Source organism: Coturnix japonica, chromosome 16 (assembly GCF_054131305.1).
Source record: "Coturnix japonica strain WE chromosome 16, WE-NBRP24, whole genome shotgun sequence".
Lineage (NCBI taxonomy): Eukaryota > Metazoa > Chordata > Aves > Galliformes > Phasianidae > Coturnix > Coturnix japonica.
This window is the reverse complement of record NC_140678.1, coordinates 2,626,519-2,644,507: the sequence shown is the minus strand read 5'-3', so window position 1 is coordinate 2,644,507 and position 17,989 is coordinate 2,626,519. Positions and strand designations below refer to the sequence as shown.

Below are 17,989 nucleotides of genomic sequence, written 5' to 3'. Positions count from 1 at the left end.
TGGCTGCATTATGAGAAACTTCCAAGATGTAATAGAGTCCACAGCTCAAAAAAGATGGTCAGTGGTGTTTTGGACCTCTCTAGCTTGACTTCTTTTGGTTTTCTTTCTCCCCTTTTCTTTCCTTCTTGCACACATTCCCATGCCAGACTCCCCCAGCCTCCTGCATCCCCAGCTTCTGTCTGCCCTTTGCTTCTCCTCAGAGCCAGCAGTGTGTATGCCCATGTTCCTTCATCCCCCCCAGAACATAAAGTTGCTATTCATTGTTTGCTTGCTTGCTTGGAACGCTGGCTGTGCTGAAATCCAGCCCTGTGCTGCAGCCTTTGCTGTCCTTGTGCTCAAGGCAGATCCCATTCATCACACCAGGCATTGAGGAGAGCTGTTCTCATGCACATCGTGCTCCTGTTGCAGCATGGCTCCCCGTGTCTCTCGGTGCAGTGGTTCTTGAGCTGCTGAGCTGTGCAGGGGTGGTGGATGGAGACGTCTTTACGTTTGGAACTCTGTGCAGAGTGTGATGGAACAACCCCTGAGCACACAGCCTGCCCAGCTCTGCGTTCTGATGTCTGTGTTGCTGCCTAACATTTCAGATACTGCTTTTTTTTCTATGGGTGCTCTGAGCAGAAGAGAGCATGCATCTAAATGCACCGGGATGAAAAATGCAAGTAAACCTGTCCTCTGTTTTTCAGACCTCTTCTACACGTATACCGGGCACTGTTATTCCTCCTCCATTGGTTCGTGGTGGGCAGCAGACCTCTGCAAAGTTAGGAACCCAGCAAAACACGCAGATAGTAATGCCACCTCTTGTCAGAGGAGCGCAGGTATTTCCTTCGTGGTAGATATGTTCTGTTTATTTTCCTTATGTTTCCTTAGCTGTCATTCTGCTTAGCTGGAAGGATCCTTTGTAGTTATAATTCATCGCTTAATAGAGGTATATTGCCACCGAAGGACCGTTGCAGCTCATGCTTACTCTGCTGTCCCATAACACTCCCAGGCAGCCACGGGGAAGCCCTGTGGTGATGCAGGATACTGCCTTACTCACACTGTGTCCTCCCCTGGCTGCACCAGAGGCATCTGCTTGCTTTATTACAAGAGCTGATGGGCAGGTTCTCAGCTTCACCCTCTGCCTGGGAGAGCAGCAGCAGAGGAAACAAACTGCACTCCCTTTACTCTTCCATGGTCGAGTGCTGCTTTGCAGGGTCTTAATCACCTGTGCTGTCACTGAAGGAGTAGGAAAGCAGTGCTCTATTTGATTTGGCCTTCTGGATTTCACACTTTCATGGGCAACCGAGAAAAACAATATTTCCTTGTTCTATGAGGATTTATTTTATAGCACAAGGTCTCCTTTTACCTACTGCGTAGCCAGCGTTAAGGGGAAGGCAGAGCACTCGGTGGTTCACTTTCCTTCTGTTCCGATATGGATAAAAACTCATTCTGAGAATTAGCTTTCCTAATGCCTTTGAAATGAAGCAGGCTTAACAGATACACCTTTCAGATGAAATTTGATGTGGGAACTTGGATGTTTGGCACAGCTCTCTAGCCTGCAGTGTGATGGCCTCGCATAGGAGCATCTCTTTTGATGCTACATTCCAGTTGTTTCGTTTTGAAAGGGAAGAACATCCCTTTCTGATACTAATGTTAAATACCACCCTTTCTCTGCGTTCCCTGCCTTGTCCCCTTCCCACACCATTCACTCCCCATTTATCTCCTGCTGTCTGATCATTGCATCAACCCCTTTCTTTATCTTCCCAGCAAATCCACAACATCCGACAGCACTCCAGCACGGGGCCACCTCCTCTGCTGCTGGCACCACGGGCATCGGTCCCCAGCGTGCAAATACAGGGGCAGAGAATCATCCAGCAGGGCTTGATCCGTGTGGCCAACGTCCCCAATACCAGCCTGATCGTCAACATCCCGCAGGTGAGCACTGCGAAAATCCTTTATGCCAAATGGAATGTGCTTTATCGGACGTGGTTTTCATTCCTCCTCGTTTTGTGTTTGGATGTGGAATGGTCCATTGGGGTGTTTGGTCTCTCTTTGTTCCTTGTGAGTGTTCTCATAAGCAGAGCTTGGGATGGGCTGGTACTTTGGTCTTGAGCAGCCTGCAGATCCTGCTGCAGCAACTAATGGTGATGCTGTATAAAAACAGTGTGGACAAAAGCAGTTTAAAGTCATAATAGTTGAATAGTTAGAAAGAAAAGTCAGTTCCTTATGGAGGAACTAGAGGGGTAGATGATGGGTAATGTAGTAATAGGTGGTACACTGTTGCAGTAAATGTCAGTATTGTGACCTATTGGTCACTGCAGAAGTAAGGCAGTCCAGTCTCCCCCCCCTCCCCCCCAAACACCTTCATAGACTCATAGAGCATCCCTAGCTGATGGGACTTATTGAGTCCCAACTCCTGATGGCTGCTTGTTTTCCCCCCAGCACAGCCCATTGTACTGAGGTGGCTTGGCCACCAGGCACATGTCACTGAGCTGTGTTATCTTTCCTCTCAGGCTTCTCCAACTTCAATCAAAGGTACAACAGTGACATCAGCTCAGGCCAATGCAACCAACACCAGTGCTGCTTCCATTGTCAGCTCCAATGAGTCACCCGCCAGCCGGCAGGCTGCAGCCAAGCTGGCACTGAGGAAGCAGCTGGAGAAGACACTGCTGGAGATCCCTCCTCCAAAGCCACCAGCTCCAGAGATGAACTTCCTGCCCAGCGCAGCTAATAATGAATTTATTTACCTAGTTGGATTGGAAGAAGTTGTGCAGAATTTGCTGGAAACTCAAGGTGAGATGGCAGTTCCCCAGAGGTGAGGAGAGAACCATTTCCCATCCATGATGGGAACAGCAGGCAGCAAGTCAGGCTTTCCAGGACTAAATCTTTATAGTCTGTCTAATCTGGGGTTCACTTCCACCACCAGTTTTCAACTTGCAAAACTAACTAGTAACTGCTAGGATTTCCCAGAGGCACTGGTTTAGTTTGCCCTGGAGCAGGTGACTTCCTGCCATCCACATGTTTATGCATCACCACAGCATTCTCTATCTGCATTTTCAGCAGATAAATGGGGAGAAATAAGAGCAGTATCCTGGAGGAACTGCTTCCAAACAGATGAAATCTCCAGCTCTGTTGCCAAGCCCATGCAGAAGACAAGAAGAAAATCTGAGTTGGCTAAAGGTTCTCTTTGTCCCTTCCAGGCTGCAGACCTCTCTGCTTTATCAGATGTTTCGTAACTATCAAAGTAAACAGTTGAGCAGATTCTGTCTCAACAAATAGCACCGCATCTCTTGCCTCACTCCCTGCTTTTTTGCAATGCATTTGGCATTTGGGATGGTTTGAGGAGGGTGAGGAAAGAAGGACCTGCAGGATGACTGCACACTGACAAAGGGAGGCGAAAGAACATCCAATAGCACCAAAGGCTGAGGAGTGGGAGGGTTGTGTATGTTTTTATGGTGGAGTATCTTGAGGCTTGTGGTAGATGACTTGTAGAAATCAGAGATGGAGCTGAGCTCACCTGGCTGTGTTCTGCAGGTAAAGTTTCCATTCCCGTTTCATCTCGTGAGCCCTACATGTGTGCTCAGTGTAAGACTGACTTCACCTGCCGCTGGAGGGAGGAGAAGAATGGAACCATTATGTGTGAAACCTGTATGACGTCCAATCAGAAAAAGGCCTTGAAAGCAGAGCACACCAACAGGCTGAAGGCTGCCTTCGTCAAAGCTCTGCAGCAGGAGCAGGAGATTGAGCAGAGGATACTGCAACAGACTGCATCTCCTGTACAGAGCAAGTCAGACCCCATCGTGCAGCACCACTCGCTCAAGCAGGTGAGGCTCTGGCTGCACGAAGCCCCATCTCCATTTCTTTAGGATATACCAAAGGAAAAAAAAGCTTGCTCCAGTGCTAAAGACATTGGAATAAATGTACCTCAGGTAGAGAGTGTGGTTGAGCCAGGAGCGTGTGGTGGTGGTTGTGAAGCTTCAAGGTAACAAGCATCCATCATCCATGGTGGAGACTGCATCTCACACCACCTCTCAGCTGGGAGGAGACAGCTTGAGTGCTGCTTTGAGTTGATATAATCAAGGCACTGGTTCTTTAGACAGAGGAGATGGCGTTGCTGGTGTTAGAGATGCTTACACAGCGCATCTTTCAGCCTTCATACAGGTGCTTTCAGAAACACAAAACTGATTTCTTGTTCTTGTTTAGAGACAGCTTAGAGGTTTTCAGCCCTGGAACTAATAGCTCATTCTTGGCTTGGCAGAGGAAGCTGAGAAAAGAGAGTGTTAGGCAGTAAATGTTGCTCAGGGCTCTGGTAGGTGAAGGAGGGACGCTCACTGTGCCTGTCTGACTGTCTGCTCTCTTTCCAGACTTCTAGCCAGATGTCTCGAGGCTCTGGAGCCCCGCGGGGAGTGTTGCATGCATTTAGCCAGTCACCCAAGTTGCAGAATGCATCATCTGCAGCACTTGGGGGCAGGTCAGGTAAGCATGCTGAGAGAACTGTCAGCAAGGGCAGCGCTGCCGCCTGGAAGAAGACTTCCATCAACACAGGTAGGTTATTTTTCCTGAAGTTTCTTTTCCTTCTATTTATTTGCTTTGCTCTTATCTAACAGTCGTAGCTCCTTGGGTAAGTGCAGTTAGTGCCGCACTGCTGGGCTTGGCTGAGAGCTGAGTTTGGTCTATTCACATCAAACCACGTCAAATAAAGGAATGGTTTTGCTGTAGGTGAGGCTGCAGCACATCCTCGCAGTGTTCTGCAGGATCTGAACCCACTGAAGCTGTTGTTTGGAGCAAATTGATAGTTTAATTTAATCTCTTCTGTATGTAAGAATCCGACTTCTGAGCTGTTTGTTTTTTAAGTGATCATTAGGATCTCCAGGAAGGAAACAGCACAGCAATTACCTCCATCGTGATCTACTTTCATACTCAGTATTGAATAGTTTATATATTTGCCTCCTGACAGCTTCATATATCACTTCAGAGAGCCCTGATCTGCTTAAGTCTTCATTTCTGATACAAAACCTTAATGGTTTTAGAGCTTTGAAGGTGTCTGACCTTCTGTAGCACTGTGGGCCCAATTCAGTTATTTTCATGCAGGTTAAACGGGTGCTTATTTGCCACTGGTTTACCATGTTGTGACCTTCATTCTCTCTTCCCTTTTGTGTCTCCTCAGGTGGGGCTCTACCCTTTGTTAACCCTAGTTTAGCTGTGCACAAGTCCTCCTCGGCAGTAGACCGCCAGCGTGAGTATCTCCTGGATATGATCCCCCCACGGTCCATCCCACAGTCTGCCACGTGGAAATAATGCAGAGGAACGCCCGAGAGGAAGACTTTCCTGTTTCTGCCATCCTTTTTATACCACACGACAGTGGAATCTGCTTTAATCCCAGCTGGATACGCCCCAGGCTTTATAGGATGCAAGAAGACCACTCCTCATCCCATCGAGTGCTGCTGTCCCTGCTATGAGAAATGACACTGTGTGGGTGGGAAAGACTCGAGCTCATTTGGTGATCAGATTCTTGTGATTGACTGATAATGAAGGCTGTCAGGGAAGGGGAAGAATTCTTTATTTTTTGGGCTTTATATATATTTTTAGTTTGGATTTTCTTTGTCACCAGCACAAGAGGAGAGGGACTGAGTGACTCTCTGCCTTCGGTTTCTTTGTCAAGGACCCTCATCAGGAACCACAGAGCATGGATGGCAGCTTGGGGGAGAGCAACCGGTCCTGCAGATGCATTTAGTGAGCCGAGTTCATGTTTGCTTTTCTTCCCTGCCCCTCCTCAGCCAGGAAGGCAGTCTGCAGATGATAATGTTTCCGAATCCGCTGATGATGAGCTAATGATAAATGAGCGCAAACTGAAATTCCACTTGAGTCTGTTGTTTTCTAAGGGACTGGCTACCACCAAAACTTGGCTGGTGGGTGGGACCCGGTGCAGGAGCCTCTCACTTATGTTGGATTCAGTTTTGAATAGACTTGGAACTGTTGGTAGTCTAAAAAAAAAAACAACCTAATTTACTGCATAGACAAAACACCTTTTGTTCGATCTTTCTAATTCAGTGAAGAGCAGTTTGGGCCTTTCAGACCTTCCCAGAGGACTTAATGAGCGAAACTGGTTTGGATTCTTCTTTTTTTTTCTTTTTGTTTTGTTGGAGGTTTATCGTTGTTTGGAGCAATTTGAACTCCGAATCCAGGAGCTGCAGAAGCTGCACTCAGTCAGAAAGGCGAGCAGAGGGAGCAGGATGGAGGTGTGTGATGGGGGGGGGCATGGCATGGCTGGGGTTAACACTGTGCCCACTGCTCCCCCCCTTCCAGGCCCGCTCCCCAGCCGCTGCAGTATTGCATTTTGATAGAGCTTTAGGTAACCCTGCTTTAAGGACAGGTTTCTACGTGGTTTTAATATATTTTCGGGGATTCCCACAGGTTTCAACCCAGATCCCTCAGGTCCGGTTTGTCTCCTCGTCATTTTTTCTCTCCTTCTTCCCTTTGCTTCTCCCAAATTCACGTCCGATTCGAGCGGCAGAAAGACATGCCTTACTTACTTAACGTTGCATATCAGTGCTAGAAGTAGTGCTGATGAGAATTATTTGCAAAATTATATATATATCTATATATCTATATATAAAAAAGGGGGGGAGGGGGGGTGTTACTGCTCAGCCTCTGTGCTGAATCTTATTTTCTTAGCAGCTGCTGGTAGATCTTCACTCTGAAGCAGTCACCGTGCAGGGCCGTCCCCCCCCCACCCCAGATCTAACTATTGCATAGTGGGAAAGAGAACTGGTCCATTTTAACCCCCCCACCCTGTTCTGTTGTGTGAATATCAATATTTAGATACTTTGGAAACTGTTGGGTAGCCTAGAGAGCCTAGTTTTGCAATATGGTCTTTGTTGCTGTATAAAGCCCTAGGATTTCAATTTGACTTTGGTTCTTTTCTTCCCCCCTTCCCCATCCTTCCCTTTCCTCCTCTGTTTGTTTTATATATTAAGAGCCAACCGGGCACGAGAGGAATTCATTGTGTCGGGTTCATTTTGCTTTTCATTCCGGGGTATTTTGGGTTGGGAGATGTGGAGATGAGAGAAAGAAATGGGGAGTGCATTTTATTTTTGCACTTGGAAATATTACAGAATTGTTTTCAGTTCTTTACACGTGTGGACTTTTCTTGTATGGGGGTTTGTTTTCTTTTATTCCCTTTCTATCTTCTGACCGATAACCTGCTTATAGCACCAAAACACATCCAGAACTGATACCTGACCTGGGGAGAGGAGAGAGCTTTTGTCTATAAAGAAAAGGCAAAACTTCTCTCTGTTTGAAATATAGATGCCTCAATGGTGTCGGGGGGGAGCTGGAATGATGTCTGCTGTCTGCCTTGTGTGTCAGAGCTGGAAAAGAGGGGGATGGAAGTATGAAAAGCACCCGGCTTAAAAGCGATGTCAGCACCCGGTTGGGCACATCAGGCTCACACTGTGGGGCTCCAGAGCTTGGAACTGAAAGCAGAAAGCGTGTAGCATCTTGCAAACCCTGCTCCCTCATGATGCTGGAGCACAATGAGCTTTCACATAGCCAGAGGGCTCCATCAGCCCTATCCATTGGGGCAGGCGTTGTTCCAGAGGGGCTTGTAACCAACAGATCCAGCCCAGCCATCACTGCTGGCATCCAGACCCGGTCTGACATCGTTTTGAATCTGTGGTTCTTGGAGTGCTGCAGGTCACTTCTATATTTATTGCATTAACTGCAAAGCCCCGGGTGGGTGCTGCAGCAGAACACGAGCGTTGCGTCCTGCTGCAAGGCCAGAGCTGCGTGTTCTGCTCAGCACTCAGCACTGTGCAAGGCTGGGTTATGGCACTGCAGGGTGGGCATCTCCCCATCCACATCAGAGCAAGGGGGGTGGGTGGTGGGATGGGATGTCCCATTGAGTGGTGTTACACCTCGAGGTGACGCTGCTGAGGAGCTCAGCAGAACAAAGCTCTGCTCCTTGGTGCTGCCTGCCCTGTGCTTGGATTCCCACCACCACCAAAGGGCTCCCGGCCCCATAGAGCTGTGGGGAGAGCTCTGAACAAAGACCGACCGCCGTTGCTTGGCTGCACGGTGCTGCATGAGCTGGGGACGGTGCTGCAGAGGCTTCCACCTCTCCTGGGGAGAGGCTCAGAGCAGCTTTGGTTCTTGCAAGCCATATTAACCTTTCTTTGGAGACGTTGCAACTACGAGATTTTATAATACGGTAATGATGACAATGACTTATTGTACTTAGATTTTAGCATCTTGTGAAATAAAAACCCCTGATTTTCATTTGAAAAAAAAAAAAAAAACCAAAAACAAAAGTGTTGCGAGCTGGGAGCTGTGTGGTTTGTTAATTTTGGTGTTGTTAATTATTATAATTATAGCCTAATTTATTGCCTGTGGAGCACTCAGGGCGTCCCAGTTGCTCTGTGGCTGTGCTCCTCATTGAGCCACATATGGGATGCTGAGGAAGATGCTGGGTTCAACCTGCCTTCCCAGTGATGTCAGCTTTGCTTTCTTTTACCATAGATCACCTTTTATCATCATTCTAGGATCTCTTTTACCTCCGAATTGCTGGACCTCGCCATAATCTCTTTCATTTTGGCTTCCTAAAAAGAAAATGGCCCAAGTGCAGCAAAGAATTGGGGTGGGTGGGTGAGCAGAGCAGGCCTAGTGGGTGCCACTGCATCCAGAGCCTTCATCACCTTTTCCTTGCGGAAGGAGAGGGCACAGAAGGCATTCCTTAATAATAGATATATATGTGATGCAAAAAGGACCTGAAGGATTTCTGACCATTAACTGAGTGTGATGGTGACGTTTCATCAGCCCAAGGTGTGGTTTTGTCACCTGAGTTTATTGTGGCTCTTAAATCTTTTGGTTCAAATTAGGTTCAAAATGAAGTTCCTACTGAACCCCGAGCAGCCCAAGGGAGGAAGAACCTGAGCTCAGTATCTGCACGTTGTGTTGTGAGGGGAGGTTTGGTGTTTGGGTGGTAATAAATAAGTGGATAAAGTCCTGCATCTGGCTCTCACTGGGGGTCTGAGACTGCGCCAGGGGGGATGGTGGTCACAGTGGTGTCATGATGGTGGTATCGGTGATGGTGTCATTGATGGTGGTCATGTTGGTGTCAGTGATGGTGGTGGTCGCGGTGGTATTAGTAATGGTGGTGGTATAAGTGATGATTGTGATGTCATTTATGGTGGTCATGGTGGTGTCATGATGGTGGTGGTGATGATGTCATTGATAGTCATGGTGGTGTCATGATGGTGGTGGTGGTCATGGCAGTATCAGTTGATGATGGTGATGATGTCATTGATGGTGCTGGTTGTGATGGTGGTCATGGTGGTTGGTATTAGTGATGATGAGGGTGGTCGTGGTGATGTCATTGATAGTGTTGGTGGTCATGGTGGTGTCAATGATGGTGATGTCATTGATAGTGGTCGTGGTGCTGTCAGCGATGATGATAGTGGTCATGGCAGTATCAGTTGATGATGGTGGTGATGGTGATGATGTCATTGATGGTGGTTGTGATGGTGGTGTCATGATGGTGGTGGTGGTTATGGCAATATCAGTTGATGGTGGTGTCATGATGGTGGTGGTGATGACATTGATGGTATTCATGGTGGTATTAGTGATGGTGGTATCAGTGATGATGGTGATGCCATAGATGGTGGTCATGGTGGTGTCATGATAGTGGTGGTGGTCATGGCGGTATCAGTTAATGATGGTGGTTGTGATGGTGGCCATGGTGGTATTAGTGAAGATGGGGGTGGTCATGGTGATGTCATTGGTGGTGGTCGTGATGGTGTCATGATGATGGTGGTCATGGCAGTATCAGTTGATGATGATGGTGATGATGTCATTGATGGTGGTCATGGTGTCAGTGATGGTGATGATGTCATTGATAGTGTTGGTGGTCATGGTGGTGTCAGTGATGGTGATGTCGTTGATGGTGGTCATGGTGGTGTCATGATGGTGGCGGGGGTCATGGCAGTATCAGTTGATGCTAGTGATGGTAGTGGTGGTGATGATGTCATTGATGTTTATGACGGTGTCAGTGATGGTGGTGGTTGTGATGGTGGTCATGGTGTTGGTATTAGTGATGGTGGTGGTGATGATATCATTGATGGAGGTCGTGGTGGCGTCAGTGATGATGGTGGTGGTCATGGCAGTATCAGTTGATGGCGGTGATGGTGATGATGTCATTAATGGTGGTTGTGATGGTGGTCATGGCGGTATTAGTGATGATGGGGTGGTCGTGGTGATATCATTGATGATGGTCATGGTGTCAGTGATGGTGTTGGTGGTCATAGTGGTGTCAATGATGGTAATGTCATTGATGGTGGTCGTGGTGGTGGTGATGATGTCATGGATGGTTGTGGTGTTGGTGTCAATGATGGCAGTGATGTGCCGGTGGTGGTGGCAGTAGTGATGTTGATGATGGTGGTTGTGGTGGTGTCAGTGATGGTGACAGTAGTCATGGTGGAGTCGGTGATGATGGTGGTGATGATGTTGGTGGTGGTGGCGGTGTTGATGGTAATGACAATGGTAATGGTGGTTGTGATGTCAATGGTGGTGTTGATGGTGATGACAGTAATGGCGGTTGTGGTGGTGTCTGTGATGCTGGTGGTGGTCCTGGTGGTGTTAGTGATGATGGTGGTGATGGTGTCATGCAGTTATAGCCACGATGGTGGCCATGGTGCTGATGGTGTCAATGATGATGGTGGTGTTGGTGGTGTCAATGGCAGCCGTGGTGGTGTCAATGATAGTGATGATGATGATGGTGATGGTGTCAATGATGGTGGTGCTGGATTCCAGTTGCTCTTTGGATCTCCATCATTTCCCAACCCATACTGGAGGCTGGGAAGGGGATGATGGAGGAGATGGAATCCACGTGGATCTTCACAAATAGAACCGAGAAGCCGCACAGAGGCTCAGCCCTTCTCACCATCTCACCATCGCTCTGCACACACCCACGGACCCCATAGAGCGGGGAGGAAAAGCCTTTGGATCCCAATGGGAACAACCCGCCCCGTTTGGCGTCACAGAGCGGACAGAGCCGAGTACAGTGGGAGCCCCCTCTGCAGCCATCTGCCCTCATTAACGGCCGCAGCGGGATTAGGGCGAGATTAGGGCTTAAGGGAGCGGGGGGGGATGGGGTGACCTCGATCTGCATCCGTGGGGTGGGAGGATGGAAGGGGTGGGGGGGTTGGGAGTGCGCACTCCGGGTGGGGCCCACCGAGTCCTCCACGGCGCCGTTTCCCCTTTAAGGCCGGGAGGTGCGTGAGGTGGGGGCGCTCTGGAGCAGCGCCTCTACCATAGAGAGCGCTTCCGGTTGTTCGCGAGGCGGAAGCGACGTAGTGCGCTGCCAAGATGGCGGCGCAGAAGGTGAAGCAGGACATGCCCCCACCGGGCGGTTACGGCCCCATCGATTACAAGCGGCACCTCCCCCGCCGAGGCCTTTCAGGTTACAGCCTCTTCGCTCTGGGCATCGGCAGCCTCCTGCTGGGTTACTACACCATCATCAAGTGGAACAGGGAGCGCAGGTAACACCGCGGCCTACACCCCCCCCCACAATCCGCCATCTTTAGGCCTTCCCCCCCTTATTTATCCCCCTCATGACCCTCAGGCGGCTGCAGATCGAGGACCTGGAGGCTCGTATCGCTTTAATGCCGCTGCTCCAGGCGGAGGCGGATCGCAGGTAATGGGGGATTCAATAGGGGGAAGGGGGGGTATTGATTTAGTATGAGACCCCCCCACCCTATAGCACGGATCCCCCCCTTGTAGAACCCTCCGCATCATGAGGCAGAACCTGGACGAGGAGGCCAAGATCATGAAGGATGTTCCTGGTTGGAAGGTTTGGGTTTATTGGAGTATTGGGGGTCTTAATGGGCTTCATCCCATAGGGACCTTCCCATAGGGACCCACTGTGACCCATAGGGACCCCAGACCCACGGCCTGCCCCTCACAGTGGGTCCCTATAGGAAGGTTCTATTGGGTGGGTGGAGCTGTGATGGGTGCCCCCCCCCCCCCCCCAGGTTGGTGAGTCCATGTTCCACACCGACCGCTGGGTTCCCCCGACGTTGGACGAGCTCTATTACCTGCGTCCAGCTGCTGAGATGGACAACGAGAAGTTTGGGCTGCAGTATTATGTCTAATCGACAGCTCTATGGGGAGATCGGTATTAAACCTATATGGGTACACGGTGATCTCTGTGTGCTCCGCTCCTTTCTCCCTGCTTGGAAGCTTGGGGGGGCTGCAGCAGTGCTGGGTGGGGTTGGGGGGCTGCCCCATGGCTTTGTTGTTATGGTGGGAGCAGGGGAAGGGCTGTGAGGGGCTGCCATTGCCCCCAAGTGCCCAGTGGGGCTGAGTGCTCACACTGGGGTCTCAGTGGGAATGGGTCCCTCTGCATCACAGTTGTTGGGGTTTGGAGGTCTCTCTCATGCAGGGATCAGGGCTGAAAATCCCACTGAGTTCTGGTGCTTGAAGGAGGGAAAGCTTTGTGTCCTGGGAGGGCTGGGACACCCCTGGTGCTTCCACCATCGCCTACAGGGTTATTCTACAGCCCTCCCGGCAGCACCACCCGCAGGGGATGGAGGGAGTGAGGGGCCGCTCCCGGGGCGGGGGCAATCAGAGCCGCCTCCCACCGGGCGGCACCGCACAGCGCCGTGGGGACCATTGCGGCCACTGCTCCCTCCGGGCTCATCCCACTCTTCTTGTCCACCCCGCTCGTTGCCCACCATGAGCTCCGGTCCCGTTCCATCCCGGGAGCCCCCACGCTACCTCAGGTGAGCCCCACACCGACCCTCGGGAGCCTCGGGGGAGGCTGTAGGGGTCCCGCTGTGCCCATGACCTGCACCGTGTCCTGCCCGGTGTGGTCCTGCGGGATGTGAAGGGGAGCTGGGGGGACTCTGATGATCCAGACACACTTGGGTGGTGCTTGGAGGGTCTCTGGGTCGCAGCAGCAAGAGCGGACCCTGCACTGCTCCTCTATGAGCAGGGGTGTGGAGCCCTTACGCGTGTCCCCCCAGGGTGGTCCCAGCCCGGCTCCTCACTCCCAGCCCTGGGAGCCGCGGGGGTGGAGGGGGCTGGTACCCAAATAGCTGCTGTTACCAAAGCAACCGCATCCCGGGTCTCCATGGCTGCGGTGGGGACGGCTCCAGCAGCAGCAGCAGCCCCGGGGTGGGGAGCTGAGGGGACATGCAGAGGGACCAGAGGGGCACAAAGTTGGGGGGGGAGATGCACGTGTAATGAGGAATCAATGCGGGACATGGAGGGGGAGGCAGATAAAGGGAGCAGAGCCCCAGGGTGCAGCCGATGCCCTGTGGGGCTCAGCTCATTCCCCAGTGGCTGAGGAGGGGTTCAGGAGGTGGGAGTGTGGGCAGGAGGGGCTGCTCTGCTTCGTTTGTACCTCTCCCTCCTTCTCCCCACGGTGGGGTCCTGAGGTCCTGGGGTACCAGCTGGTGGTACCGGGACTTACTGGGCTCTGCTGGTCCCAAACCGGGATCTGAGCAGCACCTGCAACCCGCTCTGCCCCATTCCTATGGTGAACATGGAGCAAAAAGCTGGAGGGGATGTGAGTGCAGGGCTGCTGCTCCCCGGGCAGGCTGTGAGCCAGGGATGCAGAGCCCTGTGTGTCCCCACCCCGGGGACGGTGCCAAAGCATCGGGACCGAGCCTGGGCCGGGGCCCAGGGTGCTTTGCCAGCAGCAATTAAGGGTAATGTTCTCCCCTGGATCCAAAGAGCGGATTTTTGTCAGAACTTCGCCTTCTGTTCAATGGGTGCCAACACAGCTGCAGTGGGGCCAACCCCCGGGGGCTGCTGCTGCCAATGTGGGGTGGGGAGGGGGGGGGATCCCCAGGCTGGGTTTGTCCCTGTGACCCCCAGTTTGCCTGCAACACCACCACGCTGTGGGGCTGGGGCCGGGCTGGGGCTCACTAGAGGGCACCAAAGTATTGGGGATGGGATGGGATGGGATGGGATGGGATGGGATGGGATGGGATGAGGGTGAGATGAGTTGAGGGTTGGACAGGATGGACGGGTCACTGAGGACTTATGGGGCCTGAAGGAATCCTGGGGTCTATGTCTATGGGGTCAACCAGCACCCTGGGGGCGTGGGTCAATGGGATCTGTCAGGGTTGGTGGGGATGGGGTCTGCCAGAATGACCACTCCTGTAGGGTCTATGGGGTCTTGTCAGACATCCAAGGGGTGGCTGTGGGGTCTGTGGGTGGCATGAGGTCCCCTGCACCAAATGCCCATCAGAGTCCCCTCCTGTCCCCCTCCAGCTCCCAGGGATGGCAGCACCACACTGATGTCCCCTCCCTAAAGCTGTGACCACTCAAGGTGTGGGTGATACACACCCCCAGCATCAGCTCCGTGTCCCATTGCGGACCCACCTCCCACCCCACAGCTCCGGGTCTCCCCATCCACCCCACATCACCCACAGGTGTTGGCACAGCACAGTGCTGGCTCTCTATGGGATCTCACCCCACAGCCCTGGAGTCAACGTCGTTTCTCCCAGGGCTCAGATTTCCCTGTCCCTTCAATAACAAAAGCAACGGCAGCGGATTGGAAACGGCACATGTTGTTCCCATCCGCGGCGCAGGTGAGCCAACAGATGTGAGCAATTATTGTCCAATTCTGAAGCTTCCAGCCCTGCCAGCTCCCGGACTCGGCAGCGGATGAACAACCACAGCATTGTTCAGCTTTATATAACAGCCCAATCGTTCAGCCCGGGGCTGCTGCCAGGGCCGTGCCTCGCACGAAAGGCAACCACGACCCCGTGCTGCGCGTGCCTGAGCCCTGCACTGCCTTTATTCAGCCTGTTCCAACTCCCCCCTCAAACCATGAGCACCCAGTGCCCCGAAATGGTGCCGATGTCCCCGCTGTGCTGCCCTGCTTGGCTGGGGATGGAGTGGGGTTTATGGGGGTCTCGCTGCTGCCCTGCAGCAAAGCGGAGGCAGAGGCCATGGAGAAGGAGCTGCTGGAGGATTATCGCTTTGGGCGGCAGCAGCTGATCGAGATCTGGGGACACGCCTGTGCCATGGCCGTCACCAAGGTGAGGCGGTCAGTGGGGCTGAGCACCCCCTTTATTTGGGGGGGGGCTTCACTGCTGGCTGCTCTGCAACCCCCATCCCATCCCATCCCATCCCATCCCATCCCATCCCATCCCATCCCATCCCATCCCTTGGTTTCACCCCAGGACCAGGGAACAGCCCCATGGAGGGACAGAACCCAGCGCTGCTCTCCCCATCCCCACCATTCCCAGGGCTGCAGCTCCTCTATTACTTTTTGCCACTGCTCTTTGCAGTCCAGTTTAATGCTTCCTCCTGTGGTGAATTGGGCTCACCTGGGCACTTATATTCCCTGCAAGGGAAGCTGAGCCCTTCCCAGGTGCCCAGCATTGGCACTGCTCAGTGCTGGTGGTGGGGAAGGGGAGGCAGTGATGCTCAGGGCAGCATCAAGGGCAGCTTTGTGCTTCGTGAGGGCAGCAGGCTCCACTCCCGGCTCAGCTTTTCCATTCGAGGTGTCTGGGCCGCTCTCTGCCCTCCCCTTCTTTCAGGGCACAGATTTACTTGGAGGAGCACAAGTATTTGGGTGTTGGAGCTTCATCCATCCTGTGGTTGGCAATGTTGGCACGGCCCCACATTGCAGCATCCCAATAATGGGGAGCACCTTCCTCCTCCTCTTCTTCCTCCTCCTCCTTATGGGGCTGGGAATGACACGGGAACAGCTCCCACTGCCCCCAGCCCTGCAGTACCCCCAGCATCGTCCCCTCCCTGGGCTCCCTCCAATACATTCCTGGGAGCCACAAAGCAGCTGGAAGCTCAGCTCCGGGGCCGCAGCCAAACACTGCAGCAGGGCCAGGGCTGGGTGAGCGGGGTCTGTCCAGCGGCTGCGGACTGGCGGTGCCTCGCGGGGCTCCGGGGTTTGGATGGAAGCAGAAACCAGGCTGCGTGAGCAGGAAAAAATCTGTCAATGGATAAACAGAGCCTCCCTTCGTCGGCTGCTGGTATGTGGAGCGCGGCCGCCTCCCAGCAGGCTGGCGGGGAGCCCCGACCCACTGCGGGCACCTGCCCCATCCCACCATGGGTATATGGGTCCTGAACCACCATAGGCACCTTCCCCATCCCATTATTGGCATCGCTGTCTCCATCCCATTGTAGGCATTGACCCCATCCCACCTGCTGCCACCCAGCATCACGTCCCCACCGTGGGTACCTCCAAGCCCTGGTGCCCTTCTCGTGCTGCCCCAGTGCTGGGTGATGTAGTGATGCCCCAGTGCTGGGTGATGTAGTGATGCCCCAGTGCTGGGTGATGCAGTGATGCCCCAGTGCTGGGTGATGCAGTGATGCCCTGCTCTTCTCCCCCAGGCCTTCCCACTGCCATCCCTCCCTCGGAAGCAGCCCACAGTGCTGGTGGTGTGTGGCCCTGCACAGAACGGGGCCATTGGGCTGGTGTGTGCGCGGCACCTGCGTGTCTTTGTAGGTATCTCTTCCTCCTCCTCCTCCTCCTCTTCCTCCTCCATGGGCTCCAACACCACTTTGCTCTGCAGGACTATGAGCCCACCATCTTCTACCCCAAACGCTCCCTGGATCCCCTGCACCGGGACTTCACCACTCAGTGTGAGAAGATGGACATCCCCTTCCTCTCCTACCTCCCCACCGAGGTGAGCCCCCCACCCACAATCCCCACTGATGCACTTCAGGGTATTACAAGGATCTGCTGATCATCCCCAGCATCCACAGGGGTGAGATCCACGCTTGCTGCTGGCCCTGCCCACAGCTCTGGGGCTGCTGTTGTTGTTGGAAGTGTTGGACTCCCTCGGAGGAGGAATGTGACCTCAAATCGCTGTCCTGGCCGCATTACGTCCCCCTCCCTTGTTCCCCCCACAAGGCATTTTGCAATTGCTGTGCACATCCCATTCAGCAGGGAAAAGGGATGCCCCTATTGGCAGCTTTTCCATGCTCTGGGGTCGAGTGGGTGGGTGGATGAGGGGTCTGGGGAACTGGGGGACCCCCCTTCTGCCCAATGTGTGTGTGTGTCCCCCCCCCCCAGGTGCAGCTGATCAATGATGCCTACAATGCGGTGGTGGATGCAGTGCTGGGGGCTGAGGCGGAGCTGGGTGAGGGCAGGGGGCCGTGTGCTGGCATCCTCGCCACCCTAAAACACGTCCGCATCCCCATCGTCAGCCTGGATGTGCCCTCAGGTATGGAGACCCCCAGGGTGGGTTTTTCTGCCCCAAGGAAAGGTATTATCCCCATTGTAGGAGGGGTGGGGGCAGCTCTGGGACCCCCACTGCCCCCAGCTCGGCAGCATCCCCGTGGTTCACTCCGAGTGCTGCCGACGGCTGAGGATGCATTCAGGGCATCTCCAACAAATAACCAACTGAGACATGATGTAATTTGCAAACACCCGGGTGTCTGGTGGCCAGGCCTGGAATTGCCATCACCCCCCCACTTCCCTTCCCTCCCCCCCCTGCTGCTGGAGGAGCAAACAGGAGCTTTGGGCACAGCCACTGGTGAATCCCCACCAAGCACAACCCCACACTGTGCCAAGATGCAGCCGGGGCACTGCAGGGCAGCGATGCTTCTGGATGCCACAGAGACCCCACCATCCCCATCCCCATCCATCCACCACCCTCTGGACCCCCTCCCCACATCCCTGTGCCATTGCAGGGTGGGATGTGGAGGCTGGCAGCAGTGGTGGGATCAGCCCCGATGTGTTGGTGTCACTGATGGCCCCCAAGCAATGCGCCCGTCGCTTCCTGGGCCGCCAGCACTTTGTGGCCGGTCGCTTCGTTCCCTATGATGTACAGAAGAAGTTTGAGCTCAACCCACCCGAGTATCCGGGCACTGAGTGTGTGGTGGCCCTGAGTGCCCCCCAATAAAGTGCTGGGACTGCTGGCTCTGTGTCTGTGTGGGTTCTGTGGGCCCCATTGGTATCCCATGGTGTGTTGTCCCCATGGTGTGGTGCAGCCCCTTGGTACAGGGCTAAGCAACCCTTGGTTTTGATTAAGGG

The 17,989-nt window shown here is 53.3% G+C and overlaps 3 protein-coding genes across 21 annotated transcripts in view; all 3 read left to right on the top strand.

The window, feature by feature from the left end:
- The window catches only part of GATAD2A (GATA zinc finger domain containing 2A), a 37,832-nt gene extending 29,544 nt beyond the window's left edge, over window positions 1-8,288 (top strand). For all 14 annotated transcript variants that reach the window (XM_085517776.1, XM_085517773.1, XM_015886256.2 and 11 more), the window contains 6 exons: window positions 684-815; window positions 1,747-1,914; window positions 2,493-2,772; window positions 3,514-3,803; window positions 4,344-4,524; window positions 5,147-8,288. In XM_085517776.1, coding sequence (XP_085373902.1) covers window positions 684-815; window positions 1,747-1,914; window positions 2,493-2,772; window positions 3,514-3,803; window positions 4,344-4,524; window positions 5,147-5,277 — 1,182 coding nt within the window. In that variant the 3' untranslated portion in view covers window positions 5,278-8,288. The remainder of the gene's footprint in view (window positions 1-683; window positions 816-1,746; window positions 1,915-2,492; window positions 2,773-3,513; window positions 3,804-4,343; window positions 4,525-5,146) is intronic.
- Window positions 8,289-11,315: 3,027 nt separating this feature from the next.
- Window positions 11,316-12,176, top strand: NDUFA13 (NADH:ubiquinone oxidoreductase subunit A13). Its single transcript, XM_015886770.2, has 4 exons — window positions 11,316-11,513; window positions 11,597-11,668; window positions 11,755-11,824; window positions 12,006-12,176. Exons 1-4 carry the CDS (start codon window positions 11,341-11,343, stop codon window positions 12,123-12,125), a joined length of 435 nt encoding a protein of 144 aa, XP_015742256.1. The 5' UTR covers window positions 11,316-11,340; the 3' UTR covers window positions 12,126-12,176.
- A 61-nt stretch (window positions 12,177-12,237) lies between these two features.
- YJEFN3 (YjeF N-terminal domain containing 3) lies at window positions 12,238-17,874 on the top strand. 6 transcript variants are annotated; one of them, XM_015886768.3, is made up of 6 exons: window positions 12,238-12,755; window positions 14,918-15,026; window positions 16,342-16,452; window positions 16,524-16,637; window positions 17,027-17,177; window positions 17,647-17,874. In XM_015886768.3, the coding sequence occupies exons 1-6, from the start codon at window positions 12,364-12,366 to the stop codon at window positions 17,856-17,858; spliced, it is 1,089 nt and encodes a 362-aa protein (XP_015742254.2). In that variant the 5' UTR covers window positions 12,238-12,363; the 3' UTR covers window positions 17,859-17,874. The 6 variants fall into 6 exon arrangements, with proteins under 6 accessions (XP_015742254.2, XP_085373891.1, XP_085373890.1 ...); XM_085517765.1 differs by having other exon boundaries at window positions 14,615-15,026; XM_015886769.3 differs by lacking the exon at window positions 12,238-12,755 and adding an exon at window positions 12,765-14,573.
- Window positions 17,875-17,989: the final 115 nt, after the last annotated feature.

Coding starts and splice junctions, on each gene's coding strand:
- NDUFA13 (XM_015886770.2), top strand. CDS start 11,341: ATGGCGGCGCAGAAGGTGAAGCAGGACATGCCCCCACCGGGCGGTTAC. Junction 11,669..11,754: donor CAGGCGGAGGCGGATCGCAG/GTAATGGGGGAT, acceptor CCCCCCTTGTAG/AACCCTCCGCATCATGAGGC. Junction 11,825..12,005: donor AGGATGTTCCTGGTTGGAAG/GTTTGGGTTTAT, acceptor CCCCCCCCCCAG/GTTGGTGAGTCCATGTTCCA.
- YJEFN3 (XM_085517763.1), top strand. CDS start 12,364: ATGGGTCCCTCTGCATCACAGTTGTTGGGGTTTGGAGGTCTCTCTCAT. Junction 12,756..14,614: donor GAGCCCCCACGCTACCTCAG/GTGAGCCCCACA, acceptor CCAATTCTGAAG/CTTCCAGCCCTGCCAGCTCC. Junction 16,453..16,523: donor CGCGGCACCTGCGTGTCTTT/GTAGGTATCTCT, acceptor TTTGCTCTGCAG/GACTATGAGCCCACCATCTT.